Below are 15,730 nucleotides of genomic sequence, written 5' to 3'. Positions count from 1 at the left end.
CAGCTGACATCAACCCCAAGCCCCATTACACCTATTGCCACTGCACCAGGGCAATTAGGAAGAGCCAGGGCGAAGTGCCGGAATTGGCGCATCTAATGTGATATGCGACTTTTGGGGTGGCTGCGGGCTTGTATTTTTAGGCTGGCAAGGGCCCAATAACCATGGACCTTCCCAGCCTGATAATATCAGCTCTCAGCTGTTTACTTTACATTTGCTGGTTACCAAAAATGGGGGGGACCCCACATCACTTTTTTATTTAATCATAAAAAGCTGTCCAATAAGCTTCACAGGGTGCAATTTTATAATATGTCAGAGGGTATCGCAATTATATGTCTATATCTCTGTCAGTCTGTCTTTGTCTGTCTGTATTTCTGTCTATATGTCTGTCTATCTCTGTCTATTATCTATCTTTATAGCATTCATTGCTGTCCAAATATGCATGCAAAACACCTTTTTCCTGCCAAGAGATGCAGAAATTTCTGCATCCAAATACTCAACATGTGCACATAGCCTAAGCTTCTGTAAGTAACAGTGAATTAAATGACTGTTGTGTTGTATTTTTTTGTTCCCTCTTCACAATGCATAGCATATATAGGTGGAGCAAACACTTGGTTTAAGACCCCTATATGAATTAGATTTTTGTTCTAGAGTAGAAGCCATATGCAAAACAGGTTAGAAGTGCACTACGGCGTGTCAGTGCATTTGGGAAAAGCTGTCAAGTGCACTATCACACTCCTAATGCACTTCTAGCCTAAAATGCATATGGTTTCTACTTTAGATTTTTCATGAACAGCACAATAGATCTCTACATAACAGGTATCATTTTATTAGGGGCCAAGCTTCTACGTAGAGCTTTGACACTACATCAATGTAAAAATTGGGCTGACAGGTTCTCTTTAAAGTCAGACATTACAATTTTTGGGGGGCGTAGGTGAGAGGTAGTGGCTGACCTTCTAATATGTTTGATGCTCTCCAGATTCTATCCAGAAAATGATGTTGGGGGGGAGTGAAGGATTGGGCAGTTTTGAATTCAGATACCTGACCCCTTTTATTCTCTTGGGAGATGAACTGCCTCCAGAGCTGTATGACATTAACTTACACCCCTCTTTCCATATAGAACACATTCACGCTCAGCTTAATTACCTAACTAAAAAATGTGACTAACAAAAATCAACACATTTTTTTTCCTTCAGTTATCTTCTTATCAAAATGAAATATAAAATCATATTTTTTTTTTTTTTACAAAGGGATCAAGCTTTTTGTCCATGTGGACAGTGAACTAGGACACAAGAAGGGCCTAGAAATTCTCTCTCTTTTTGTTGACAAGAAAGTAGAAGAACTGCCGAAAGAGGCTCATCATATCATTCAAGAGTCAAAAGGTAGAGTCCTGTTTTATATATTTTTGTGTGAATAAACAATCTGAGCATCATGTCGCAAACCTAAAGAATTGGTCCCATTAACCAAGGCTGTGGAGTTGTTGAGTTGGTGTCCATTTTGTTTGAGTTTGTATAAAATGGACCAACTCCTAAAATGTATAATAAATTTGGTACAGTAATACAATTTTTGGATGTGCTGTAAATGTTTTCATAAGAATTTGGGAAGCATATAAAATGTCCTATATATGTCTGTTCTGTTCCTGATCTAAGGATCTCGGCTTTTAGTTGAGATGAATCTATGCTGCACTTTATGTACACGCTCAGTAGTGAGGCAGGGCTGTGGAGTCTGTAAGCCAAGCCTCCGACTCCGACTCCTCAATTTCCATGACACCATCTCCGACTCCAAGACTCCGACTCCCTCATACATGGCTCATGTTTAAGTGATAAATTTAGATCAGGAATAGCACAGACATTTATAGGACATTTCATAACTTTCCCAAATTCTTATGAAAAAAATATTCCCCACAAACTCCATTGAACTACTGTACCCAATATATTATATATTTTAGGAGTTGGAGTCGGTCCATTTTATTCCGATTCCGACACCAACTCCAACTCCACAGCCCTGGTACACGCTCAGTAGTGAAGCAGGGCTGTGGAGTCTGAGTCAGGGAAATTGAGGAGTCGGAGGATTGGCTTATTGATTCCATAGCCTTGCCGTTAACCATGACATCTCATTGTTGTTACAACACAATTTAGAAAATAAAAATTGAACACGAAGACGGTCAAAAAGGCAACCTTTCCTGATTTTGTGAATTATGGCCCAATATAGAGGTTTCATAGTTTAATAGTTTTTTAAATTTGAAGGTAGACTTAAGTCCATCAAGTTCAACCTATAGCCTAACATGTTGATCCAGAGGAAGGCAAAAACCCCATGTGGCAGACACTAGTAGCTTCATATTAGAGGAAAAATTCCTTACTGACTCCGTATAGCAATCAGACTAGTTCCCTGGATCGGTGTTGCATAACAGAATCTTGTTAGTGTTGAGAGAGTACGTTCTATTAACCCTTTCGCCGAGTATGCTCGGGCCGAGCTCCGAGTATTTACAGCTGCTCGGTGATGAGGTTAAATCGCTCCCGTGTGCATGATTTGCAACTGTTTGACAGCTTTATTACATGGGAGGAATGTCTATTTCTTACACATTCCTCCCATGTAATAAAGCTGTCAAACAGTTGCAAATCATGCACGCGGGAGCGATTCAAACATATCACCGAGCAGCTGTAAATACTCTGAGCTCGGCGCGAGCATACTCGGACAGAACATACTCGCTCAACCCTAAATCTTGTACCTATAACCTGCAATATTATATTTACTAAAAAGGGCATCCAGACCCTTCTTGAATTTTAGTTGTGAATCACTCATTACAACATCATGCGGCAGAGAGTTCCATAGTCTCACTGCTCTTACAGTAAAGAATCCCCGTCTGTGATTATGATTAAACCTTCTTTCCTCTAGATGTAGAGGATGCCCCCTTGTCCCCGTCGCAGGTCTAGGTGTAAAAGGATCAGTAGAAAGGTCTTTGTACTGTCCCCTCATATACTTGTACATAGTAATAAGATCACCCCTAAGCCTTCGTTTTTCCAAACTAAATAACCCCAAGTGTAATGACCTGTCTTGGTATTGCAGACCCCCCAGTCCTCTAATAACCTTGGTTGCTCTTCTTCACCCGCTCTAGTTCAGTTATGTCTTTTTTATACACCGAAGACCAAAATCATACACAGTATTCTAAGTGTGGCCGCACTAGTGACTTGTATAGAGGTAAAACTATGTTCTCCTCATGAGCATCTATGCCTCTTTTAATGCTTCTGATGATTTTATTTGCCTTGGCAGCTCCTGCCTGACACTGGTCACTAAAGTGGCTTTTGCTATCTACCGATACACCCAAGTCTTTTCAGTGACCGTTTTACCCAGTGACTAACAATTTAGTACATAAGTATACATTTTATTTCCTCTGCCTAAGTGCATAGCCTTAAATTTATCTACATTAAATTTAAATTGCACTCCAAAAACATATTGATAAGGAAATTTAAATTGTGAGTCCCAATGGGGACAGTGCCAATAATGTCTGCAAAGTACTGTGGAATTAATGGTGCAGTATAAGTGAGTAAAATAAATAGATAAATAAATAAAAATTGCCATTTCTCGCTGATAGTCTGACCATTGAGATCCACAGCAATCTTCAGATTGAGGCTCTGTAAACCCCAAGAACTGAACTCTGCAGCCCTGTTCAGGGGCACTAGGGCCTTCACCCCATTCGTTGTTTACTGGACTACTGAGTACAACGCTCAGCTACTTCTGTGCACCTTTACTCTATTCAGGATGGGACTGCAGAGCTCTTTTTTTTTTTTTTTACTGTTTGGGTTCTGTAGCCCCTATCTCTGGATCGCTGGGGGCCACAATGGTCAGACCCACACGATCAGCCAGTTTTCCCTTTTCCTATGAATGGGGTGGAAGAAAATAATTTTTAAACCCATCGTCCAATTTTCAAAGGTGATCAGATTTTTCTCAGAAACTGTTCCATTCTTCTCCATGGATTATATGTGGTATTGTAGTTCAGCCCTTTTAAAGTAAATCTCTAGGGACATCTACAGGACACAAGAAATCCTAGACAATGCCTTAATGGGCATTTTAGAAAAATGGTTGATTTGAGAAGCAGAAATTGAGATGATTATGTCCCCATCGTGTTTTCTATGTCTCTTCTTCCTGTTGGACATTCATAATGCTCCTCTTATGGGCACTGTGCTAACACTATGGGAATGTAATTGGACCTCTTTGCCTGCAAAATGTATGCTTCAGACAGGTAATAACGTCAGATCAGTTGCACAAATCATTTAATGACACCATGGCTGGCTTGGGATAGGCTGGGATGATTTGGTAGTGGTGGTCTTCTTGTGTCATATCTATTTTGATATCCATTCTGTTTCAGGATCACCTCTTGTGGTGTCATTAATCGGCGCCCTGTTGCGGGAATTTCCCAGCCGCTGGGCTTTCTACCTCAGACAGCTACAGAGCAAACAATTCAAAAGAATTAGGAAATCCTCCTCGTATGATTATGAAGCACTGGATGAAGCCATGTCTATGAGTGTGGATAGGCTACAGGACCACGTAAAGGAATACTACAACGATTTCTCAGTTATAGAAAAGGACGTGAAAGTGCCAACTCAGGTGACTCCGGGCAAATAGAAATAACTAAGTGACTGCCAAGGTCTTGTCTGTTTCTACACTTGCTGTTCAGTAGAGGAAACCTGTAATGTGCCCTAAATGAATCTGCTCACCGTTATTGTACCTGTCTGATGTATTCGTGCAGTAATAAACTTGTTAGTACTTTTCTCGTTTAATTACTGAAGATGGCTTACTGACCAGGGCCTTCCTCCTTATTAACATTGTAGGATATGTTACTGAGCTATTGGGAATGATAAACTCTTCCTAGAAAAGGGCATACTATTACATCCTAATTGTGGGAATCTAACCAAAATAGGATGTTTTAGTATGTCTACTGCAGGGATGTCAAATTCAAACGCAGAGGGCCAAAACAAAAAACTTAGACAAAGTCAAGGCCAACCAGTATACAGCATAATGGGCCCCATGCAGTCCTCCATACAGAAAAATGGGCCCCATGCAGTCCTCCATACAGAAAAATGGGCCAAACGCAGTCCTCCATGCAGAAAAATGGGCCAAACGCAGTCCTCCATGCAGAAAAATGGGCCAAACGCAGTCCTCCATACAGAAAAATGGGCCAAACGCAGTCCTCCATACAGAAAAATGGGCCAAACGCAGTCCTCCATACAGAAAAATGGGCCCCATGCAGTCCTCCAAACAGTATAATGGGCCCCACGCAGTCCTCCAAACAGTATAATGGGCCCCACGCAGTCCTCCAAACAGTATAATGGGCCCCACGCAGTCCTCCAAACAGTATAATGGGCCCCACGCAGTCCTCCAAACAGTATAATTGGCCCCACGCAGTCCTCCAAACAGTATAATGGGCCCCACGCAGTCCTCCATACAGTATAATGGTCCCCACGCAGTCCTCCATACAAAATAATGGGACCCACATAGTCCTCCATACAGAATAATGGCCCCACATAGTCCTCCATACAGAATAATGGCCCCACATAGTCCTCCATACAGAATAATGGGACCCACATAGTGCTACTTAGTATTATGGGCCCCACATTGCCCTCTATACAGTATAATGGGCCCCATATAGGAGTGGTGGTTTTGGTGTCGCGGGCCAAATATAGTCACCCTGTGGGTCAGATTTGGCCCATGGGCTAGAGTTTGACATGTATAGTCCAGTGGATGATTAAGTATCCTGCAGTGGTGCTGACATTACCTTCAATCCAAGGCATGTAAAAGTAACCACAAGTTCAGTATCCTCAAACCTAATATACATACAGAAAAACATGAGGAGCGAGTACCAACCATGTTGTATGAGAAAAATAGATGCTACATACCCATATAGCAAGTATAGCAACACACACAAAAAAAGAAAACAGAAAAAAGTAGTTCTATAAAGTGGGTCATACACACTGAATAAGGAATTTATATGGTTTTAGGTGAATCGGTAATCTGTGTGGCAAAAAGTTATATTGTAAACCTTTAAAAAAGTGCATAAGGACACAAAACTAAATACAAGACAAAAACACCATGATAAGTGTTGGGGTCAAGAATCCCCCCTATCACTTCATATAAGGTGGCAAACCTGCTAGCATAGAAAATACAATACATCACATACTGCGTAAAGTGCAAAAAAAAACCTCTGTGTAATATATGAAGGATGAAGGTAAAAAAATAATAGATAAAACGAATAAATATATGTAGACTAATAAGTAGTATAACAATAATTATATATCTAATTATAAATATTATCAAAGTGAATACCACAAAAATGCAAAGTAGGCCTACCAAAGGAGAATAGGGGGGTATGTGGTAACCCCACGTGTCTAGTCACTATGTGATTTCCTCTGGGGTCATCCCCACCTAATAGACCATACTTTTCTTGCAGGTTCTGTGTATCCTGTGGGACATGGAGAGCGAGGACGTGGAGGATATGCTTCAGGAATTTGTCAACAAATCACTGTTGTATTGTGATCGCAATGGAAAGTCGTTTCTGTATTATCTGCATGATCTCCAGCTGGATTTTCTCACCGAGCGCAACCGTAGCCAGCTGCCTGTAGGAACTTACCTATGTGTATAGTATATGAGAGTAACTATATGCTTAGGACATAGGGTAACTGTGCTCCTTGCTGTTTCAGGATCTTCATGCTAAGCTTGTCAGTCAGTATCACAAGCGGTATTCACAGTTTCTACCAACTGCAGACCAAGAGGATTATACATACTGGTACCATTATCTAGCGTACCATATGGCCCAGGCCAACATGCACCAAGTAGGTAGATTTACATAAGAACAAATGTGCACAGTGGTAATACTTGTTTCTAGGTTATTGTGGTCACTTGCATTCTCACTACAATTTAAAGAAGCCCTGTCATCAATATTTTTATTCCCTAATCCCATATTAATATGCATATACTGTAAAGTGGATATATTTAAATACTTTCCAATCGTTATCTTCTCCAGTTTCCAGGGACTTTTCCGATTCTCTTCTGAACCTTGTGACAATAATTCAGACTAGCCAGCTCACACAATCTTTTATTTGTGGAACAGAAGTCACTTTCTTAATGTAAGTCTATGAGAGCCTCAATGTGATTATCATAGACTTACATTGGCAAAGTGATTGAAACCTACAGAGCATAAATAGAAGCAATGGGATCCAAAATGTCAAAAAAGTATCAACATTTATTGAAATACAAAAATTACATGAATGCAATAAAAGTGGTGAACCTAGAGAGGTAACTACAATATGTACAGACAATAATAATGGACTTAAAACAGAAGCACAAGAAAAATTGAGCACCCTAAACAAGCAAATGTTCATAAAATATACTGCGTATAAATGTATAAAGTCTGTGTGGCTAATATACCTATACAGACAGCACAGAATATTATGTAGTATAAATCATTAGGACAATAGCCTGTTAAAACAACTGTGTTTATCAAAAATATAGAGCCACATAGACATATAAATGTATCAGTAATAGAGCATTTGTATATAGAGGCAGGAACAGATTTATGACTGTAATAGTCTCCAAAAACGCCTATGTAGAAAACCTCAAAGCCATCCATATAACACATGTAATACCTAAGTAAAGTATTTATAGCCAATAGATTAATGGTTACCTGTGGCTATGATTTGAGGGCAGGATTACTGCACATCTCAACGCGCGTTTCACCGCCTACTTGCGGTTTCGTCAGGAGGTTGAACAGAAGTTACTTTCTTAATGTAAGTCTGAGAGCCTCAACGTGATTCTCATAGGCTTACATTGGCAAAGCGACTACTGGTCTATACAAGGGATACTGTTTGAGCCACCTAGCTCAATAGTGTCAAGCGGTCCAGAAGAAGAAGATTAGAATGTCCCTGGAAACCGGAGAACACAGCAATTGGTAAGTAGTTAACCATACATTAAGCAAAGGATGTGATGGACCTGAGGACCTGATGCGCCTTCTTTTTTATTTAACACAATATTTCAGTCTATGGGTGCGGACCATATTCAATAAAGTACTATAATTTACACAAACCTTACCTTCCATAAAATTGCCTGGCTTCTAGCTGAATGAAAATAATTTTTTTTGCGCAAATTCTACCATTTATGATAATTACCATGTTTTATTAATATTCTACAGGAACTTTGCGCCCTACTATTTTCATTTGATTGGTTAAAAATGAAGACCAGATTATTTGGACCCGCGCACCTCATTCACGAGTTTGTGCATTACCGGGATATACTCAATAAACAGGTACTTCTAGTGACCCTTTTCTTTTTTGCTATTTTGAAATACAAATAGCAATTGTTACCAACAGAAGCTTACTATAACTGGACTGATTCTAATTTACTCCACAATTTTCATTCTGTGGTTTATGAATTTGGCCCTTCATTTTTATCATTTTCCAGAACAGCAAAGCACGTGAAGATTTTCAGGAGTTTTTGTCTGTAAACGGTCATCTCCTAATGCAGAATTCTCACATCAACATAGTCCAGTTGGGACTTTCTCAGCCAAATGAATCTGCAGTATATAAACATGCTATTCAGCATGCCAAAGAAGAGCTTCAAAAAGGAGCCCTCTATGTCAACTGGATGTAAGTAATAAACTGATCCGAACACAGGAGCCAAACCTCAGTAATATTGTACATTTAGATCATGGCTGGGTGTTAACAGCTGGAATGTTACCTAATGATCACATAAACTGTCGACTCTGACCTGCTTTTAATATATGTAAGGGTGCTCTGTTTTCCTGACTTAAAGGCGTTGTCCACTACTTTAACTACTTAAATGTTGTAGTTTCATTTAAAAAAAAAAACCAACAAAAAAAAACCTTTATACTTACCTCCCACACTTTACCAACGATGTCATCCATCGATATGCCACGTAAGTGCTGCAGCCCATCATCGGCTGATGTTTTGCTTCGACCACACGTCTATCAGACACAGTAGTTTTTTTTTAGAGACGTGAGACCACTGATGGGCTGCAGCACTCGTGTGGCTGGAACGGTGCTGATGCAGGAGGCAATTTTAAGGTTTTTTCTTTGTATCTTATACAGGGGAACTTGAGCATTTTAGAAGGAGTTGTCCAAGTAGTGGACAACCCATTTAAGAATTGATTTATTTTGCTGCTGACAATCAGCCACTATTAGGCCACAGCCCCACTATCAGTATTTGTTCAGTATTCGGTCAGTATTTTTTCTCAGGAGTGTAAGCCAAAACCAGGAGTGGGTGATAAATGCAGAATTGGTTCATTTGTTTCTATTATACCTTTTCTCTGATTGTTCCTCACCTGGTTTTGGCTCCCACTCATGAGAAAAAATACTGACCGAATACTGACCAATTACTGATAGTGGGGCCGTGGCCTTAGGGTAACTATCTGTACATGGAATTCTACAGGTATGGAAGATGCATAAATTTGTACACCGTGAGCTTCCATAGTTGCTGTTGCAAGTAGCCACTTTGACAGAGTCACACTATACAATAGAACTATTAGTTCTAGCTAATTGTCAGGCCCTCTGCCTCTATGTATCCCATAATTGTTTGTCCTGCCTCAAATGGTAGCTGATCTATTGATGATTGACTTGCAGAAACAAAGAAAGCATGAAGAACATACCAAGCCTAGCGGTGCGTCCCCACACTGAGGCAGTTTACCATGCCTGCTTTTCTCGTGATGGGCAGAGGATTGCCTCCTGTGGAGCTGATAAAACCTTACAGGTAACAACAATTTATTTCAACTAACTGCTTATCTGCTTGCTATATGTCCATCATTATGCACTATATTACTTAAACTATTACATTCGCTCCTAATTTCTGCTGGGAGTAACTTTCTGTATTAAGCTTGTGCTGCTCCAGCTGAATTTGCTCCTCTTATTCGCTTTTTTAGTTAGATGCTGGAGCGCCGATACTTGTCCCAATTACTGTAGCAACACGTGTGCCTATGTCATTCGCCAATCACATGGGTTTGCCTTTTTGCACATTTTGACACCTCCTGACGAAGCTATTATAGCGAAACTCGTGTCAAGGGTTAAAGTTATCCTCATTATGTCATCTGATAATACCACTTACGGTAACTTGTGATTTTATTAATAATCTCATTTATTGTTGGAGGACTTTTCACCCAAATTTTCCTGATAAAATGGACACACGATGTAATAGTGCCTGCAGAGCTCAATAAAACTTTTTTTTTTTCATTTCGCTACTCCATTGTGGAGATATTAGCAGTCAAAGTATTTGGCACCTATCAAGTTAACTTTTGTTTAAGGCGTTATCCATGACTTTGTGTTTTTTTTGGCTATGGGACTAAGAACTTACTGGAAGGTCTCTTGTGGCTCAGAGCATTCACAGACCGCTCCTTCTGGTGATTCTCCTGCTTCCGGTAACTTCAAGTCAACAAAGCAGCTTCTTCTCTTCCACTCTGTTCTTTCGAGAGGGCGTCTCTGCTCATGTGTTCCTGATTGATAGCCATCTTCCTGCTGCCAACTGTCAAACAGCATGCTGTTGGCAGTGACGCCCCGTCGACAGAGGAGACCAAAAGTGAAAGAGCTGTTGTGCTGACGTAAGGTCAAATGAAGCCGGAACACATTGTTGCAGGGTGGAACAGGCAGGCAGTTAGCAACTACGTGCTGGAAAGTTCTTAGCCTCATAGACAACACCCACTTAGACTTAAAGGGGTTATCCAGAGCTTTGGGGCTTTTATCAGACATTTTTCACTGGGGGCATGTATTTCTTCTTCCTGTTTGAGTTGCCCAATCAAAAGCAAGCAGCAACACAACAGAAAAGGAACACACCTCCCCCCTTCCCCCACAGTAGCTTAGATTTCTCAGTGTGTAAGATGTAATGATACAGCTTCGATCTCCTGGTCTAACCTCCCCCATGATTAGAAAGTGGTGGCAGATTACAGTAGAGATGACTGTGACCTTTTCAGATAAGGTCCCTGTGGGGAGAGGGGCAGAACAGTTGAGTTTTGCTGTGTCACATTGCAAACCCTTCTATTACCTCTCCTGTTATAGCATTGTTAGCCCTGCTGTACTGCCCCTTTCCCACACTGCCTGTCCTGAGATAAGTCGCACTTATGTCTGTTGTGGTCAAATTAAGTAAGGAAGTGTTATGCTTAAAGTTATGAGCGGGGGAGAGCCAGTCTTGATGAATCGGGACCTATGTATTACTATAATGCTCGCTCCATAACCCTTTCTTCTGATCTAATTCTATCTTGCCTGTATAGCCTTTCTACTGCTTTTATGTTAAATAGTTTTATTGTTATGATATGTGGTAATAACCTGTGACAGCTGTTATTTCAATGAAATATCTAATTAATAGCTGTCGGATACTGGTCCCCTAGTCATATAGGTGGGTTCCCGGCGACTTGTCTCCCACTGACAGTGACTGACAAGCCTCTTCCTATACTCGCATATAGAGAGAGGCTTGTCAGTCACTCTCAGTGGGTGGGGAAAAGCCGCCGGATGCCCGCCCCACTAGAGGGCTTCTGGGGGATGTTTTATAAAACAGGGTCACAGGTGCATCTGTTTTTTTTATTAATTTAACAGGATCATTAGGTGCAAATTGGAATAACCCTTTAATGATAAAAATGTTCACGATGGAACTGATGGAGATTAACATTTTTTTATCAGTTGAAGTCACATAAAAGTAAATAAGATCCGTTGATCGATCCATAATTTTTTTTAATAAGATCCTTTTCACACGGCAGTGTTTCATCAATATTTGCAAGCCAAAACCAGCAAAATCTTTCAATTATAGTTTTTCTCTCTGTATGTTCCACTCTTGATTTTAGACTTACAAATATGGATGTAAAATACTGACCTAATTATGACATGTGAATAAGACCTAATGCTGCAAAGAAGTGCAAATGTAAAATCAATATAAAGTTGGCATGAGATAGATGTTGTCTGAACACAACCAAGCTCAAGGGAATGAATTTATTGGATTTTAACATTACTTATAATTTGTTTTTGTGGTTCAAAGGGCCTTGTGGTAACAGCTTATTTCTATTTCCCATCGAAATGTACATTATTATGGTGGCGTCAGGAGAAATAACTGTTGATCGACAAATGTCTTCTGTATGGTCAGCGTAAATGTAAATGTATACCATACATTTCCCCACTTACCTCTCCCAACACCTGGGCCAGCCCTTCTCCACCCGTCCCCCATGGTGACACCGCTGCTGTGACTGTAGAGGTGGCCTTTCAAGGGTTCTCAGCTGTATTCTGAACTCCTCCCTTAAAGGGAATCTGTCACCAGGTTTTTTTTTTGTAAGCTAATCTGAGAGCTGCATAATGTAGAGACAGAGACCCTGATTTTAGATATGTATGACTTACTGGGCTGCTTGCTGTAGGTTTGATAACATCACTGTTTTATCAGCAGGAGATTATCACTAGAGGACTAGTAAACCTGCTGTCATGTTGTCCTCCATATTCATGAGCCCTGTATAAACCCGCCCACACCACATTTTTCTGTCTATGTACAGTGTACACCGAAAGCTACCAATCAGTGGTGTGGGCGGGGTTATAGAGGGCTCAGCATTCAGAGAACTGCTAGATATGCAGCAGATAAAACAGGGATTTTATCAAAATTGCAGCAACCAGCAAATTAAATAATACATCAATAGAATCAGGATCTCTGCCCCTACTTCATGCTGCTCTCAGATGGGGTAGCAAAAGCCTGGCAACAGAATCCCTTTAAATGCTGCCACCTCTAAAAACATATGACCACATTGTTATGGTTACATACAGTAACCTAGCAGGACAGCTACACCAAGCCTACCTCTGTTTTTTGCTTCTTATTAGATCTTTAAAAGTGCAACAGGGGAAAATCTGCTTAATATAGCAGCTCATGACGAAGAAGTTTTGTGCTGTGCGTTCTCTTCTGATGACCGATATGTAGCAACCTGTTCAGCCGATAAAAAAGTGAAGGTAAGATCATTTGTCATATGTGTTGTAACATATTACTTTAACAAAGGCCTTACTCTCCAATATATGGTTATAATCCTTGTTCACTGCAGAACATGAGGCAGACAGGTCCTATTGGTAAATGACAGAGGTAATACAGGTGCAAAATACTGATGAACATCCATGCACACCCCTACCATCCACAAGGCTTGTATTAGGTTTATATATGTCGTATAATAGGTTTGTTCTGTTGGCTCGTGGCAATTGTGTCTATGTATTATTAATACTCTACTAGGACTACACAACTGCGTTACAAAGCTGATGTAGTACAATGCTACCTGTTCATGCCTCTGACAGCGATGATCTTCTTATATGAAGAGCCCCCGGATCGCTCATTGATGGGTAATGCTCTGTATACAAAACACATTTATTTATGATACACACTTATATAGCGCCATCATATTCAGCAGCGTTTTCCAAACACTAATATCACTGTCCGCATTGGGGCTCACAATCTACATTCCCTATCAGTATGTCTTTGGAGTGTGGGAGGAAACCAGAGAACCCAGAGGAAACCCACGCAAACACGAGGAGAACATACAAACTCCTTGCAGATGTTGTCCTTGGTGATAACTAGGAACCGAGCACTGCAATGCAACTGTGCTAACCACTGAGCCACCGATGGATAGATTATATTCACTATCCAAGGTTGCTAATGAATGCGTTGGGCATTTAGGAAACCATGCTGCAATTGTTAATATAAAGTTACTCAAATAAACACTAGTCAAAGTGATAGCTCGATTAGTGCTTGTTTAACCCCTTTCCGACATATGACGTACCGGTATGTCATATCTAGATGGTACTTCCTGCAAATGGACGTACCGGTACATCATGGTGATCGTATTGGGACACATGAGCTATGCACGCACGATTAAGTTATAGCCGAGCTCCGGCTGTCACAGCCTAGCTATTTAACCCTCTAAAGCTGCAATCAATAGTGATGGCAGTATTTAGAAAGCTAGGAGAGGAGGGGGCTCCCTCTTCCACCTGAGCAGCACCCCCACAACGTAATTGCGGGCTGCTGATGGTTGTCATAGCAATTTGAGGTCAAATAATGACCTCCAGGTCTGCCAGCTACGGTGACCTGTTAGACTATGTCAGGAGCATGGTCAAAAAGATGTTCTTTGTCGTGTTCTGTGTAGTACTGACAAGTGTAATGCATTGCAATACATGTGTATTGCAATGCATTATACCAGTGATCAGAGTAATACAAGTTAAAGTAATATAAGGGACTAAGTAAAAAAAAAGTAAAACAAAAACTGTAAATATACAGTACAGACCAAAAGTTTGGACACACCTCATTTAAAGATTTTTCTGTATTTTCCTGACTATGAAAATTGTACATTCACACTGAAGGCATCAAAACTATGAATTAATACATGTGGAATTATATACTTAACAAAAACGTGTGAAACAACTGAAAATATGTCTTATATTCTAGGTTCTTCAAAGTAGCCACCTTTTGCTTTGATGACTGCTTTGCACACTCTTGGCATTCTCTTGATGAGCTTCAAGAGGTAGTCACCGGAAATGGTTTTCACTTCACAGGTGTGCCCTGTCAGGTTTAATAAGTGGGATTTCTTGCCTTATAAATGGGGTTGGGACCATCAGTTGTGTTGTGCAGAAGTCAGGTGGATACACAGCTGATAGTCCTACTGAATAGACTGTTAGAATTTGTATTATGGCAAGAAATAAGCAGCTAAGTAAAGAAAAACGAGTGGCCATCATTACTTTAAGAAATGAAGGTCAGTCAGTCCGAAAAATTGGGAAAACTTTGAAAGTGTCCCCAAGTGCAGTTGCAAAAACCATCAAGCGCTACAAAGAAACTGGCTCACATGAGGACCTCCCCAGGAAAGGAAGACCAAGAGTCACCTCTGCTTCTGAGGATAAGTTTATCCGAGTCACCAGCCTCAGAAATTGCAGGTTAACAGCAGCTCAGATTAGAGACCAGGTCAATGCCATACAGAGTTCTAGCAGCAGACACATCTCTTCAACAACTGTTAAGAGGAGACTTTGTGCAGCAGGCCTTTATGGTAAAATAGCTGCTAGGAAACCACTAGTAAGGACAGGCAACAAGCAGAAGAGACTTGTTTGGGCTAAAGAACACAAGAAATGGACATTAGACCAGTGGAAATCTGTGCTTTGGTCTGATGAGTCCACATTTGAGATCTTTGGTTGCAACCACCATGTCTTTGTGCGATGCAGAAAAGGTGAACGGATGGACTCTACATGCCTGGTTCACACCGTGAAGCATGGAGGAGGAGGTGTGATGGTGTGGGGGTGCTTTGCTGGTGACACTGTTGGGGATTTATTCAAAATTGAAGGCATACTGAACCAGCATGGCTACCACAGCATCTTGCAGCGGCATGCTATTCCATCCGGTTTGCGTTTAGTTGGACCATCATTTATTTTTCAACAGGGCAATGACCCTAAACACACCTCCAGGCTGTGTAAGGGCTATTTGACCAAGAAGGAGAGTGATGGGTGCTACGCCAGATGACCTGGCCTCCACAGTCACCAGACCTGAACCCAATCGAGATGGTTTGGGGTGAGCTGGACCGCAGAGTGAAGGCAAAAGGGCCAACAAGTGCTAAGCATCTCTGGGAACTCCTTCAAGATTGTTGGAAGACCATTTCCGGTGACTACCTCTTGAAGCTCATCAAGAGAATGCCAAGAGTGTGCAAAGCAGTCATCAAAGCAAAAGGTGGCTACTTTGAAGAACCTAGAATA

At 40.9% G+C, this 15,730-nt stretch overlaps 1 protein-coding gene across 1 annotated transcript in view; it reads left to right on the top strand.

Annotated features, from left to right (window-relative positions):
- The window catches only part of APAF1 (apoptotic peptidase activating factor 1), a 114,288-nt gene that overhangs the window by 19,545 nt on the left and 79,013 nt on the right, over nt 1-15,730 (top strand). The window contains exons 7-14 of the mRNA XM_073651445.1: nt 1,248-1,379; nt 4,364-4,602; nt 6,443-6,610; nt 6,693-6,824; nt 8,180-8,293; nt 8,449-8,633; nt 9,626-9,752; nt 12,839-12,964. Coding sequence (XP_073507546.1) covers nt 1,248-1,379; nt 4,364-4,602; nt 6,443-6,610; nt 6,693-6,824; nt 8,180-8,293; nt 8,449-8,633; nt 9,626-9,752; nt 12,839-12,964 — 1,223 coding nt within the window. The remainder of the gene's footprint in view (nt 1-1,247; nt 1,380-4,363; nt 4,603-6,442; nt 6,611-6,692; nt 6,825-8,179; nt 8,294-8,448; nt 8,634-9,625; nt 9,753-12,838; nt 12,965-15,730) is intronic.

This window comes from Phyllobates terribilis, unplaced genomic scaffold (genome assembly GCF_046119375.1).
Source record: "Phyllobates terribilis strain yellow unplaced genomic scaffold, ASM4611937v1 Scaffold_11__3_contigs__length_659146591, whole genome shotgun sequence".
NCBI lineage: Eukaryota > Metazoa > Chordata > Amphibia > Anura > Dendrobatidae > Phyllobates > Phyllobates terribilis.
The sequence above is the reverse complement of the archived record's forward strand: the minus strand, read 5'-3'. Positions and strand labels throughout refer to the sequence as shown.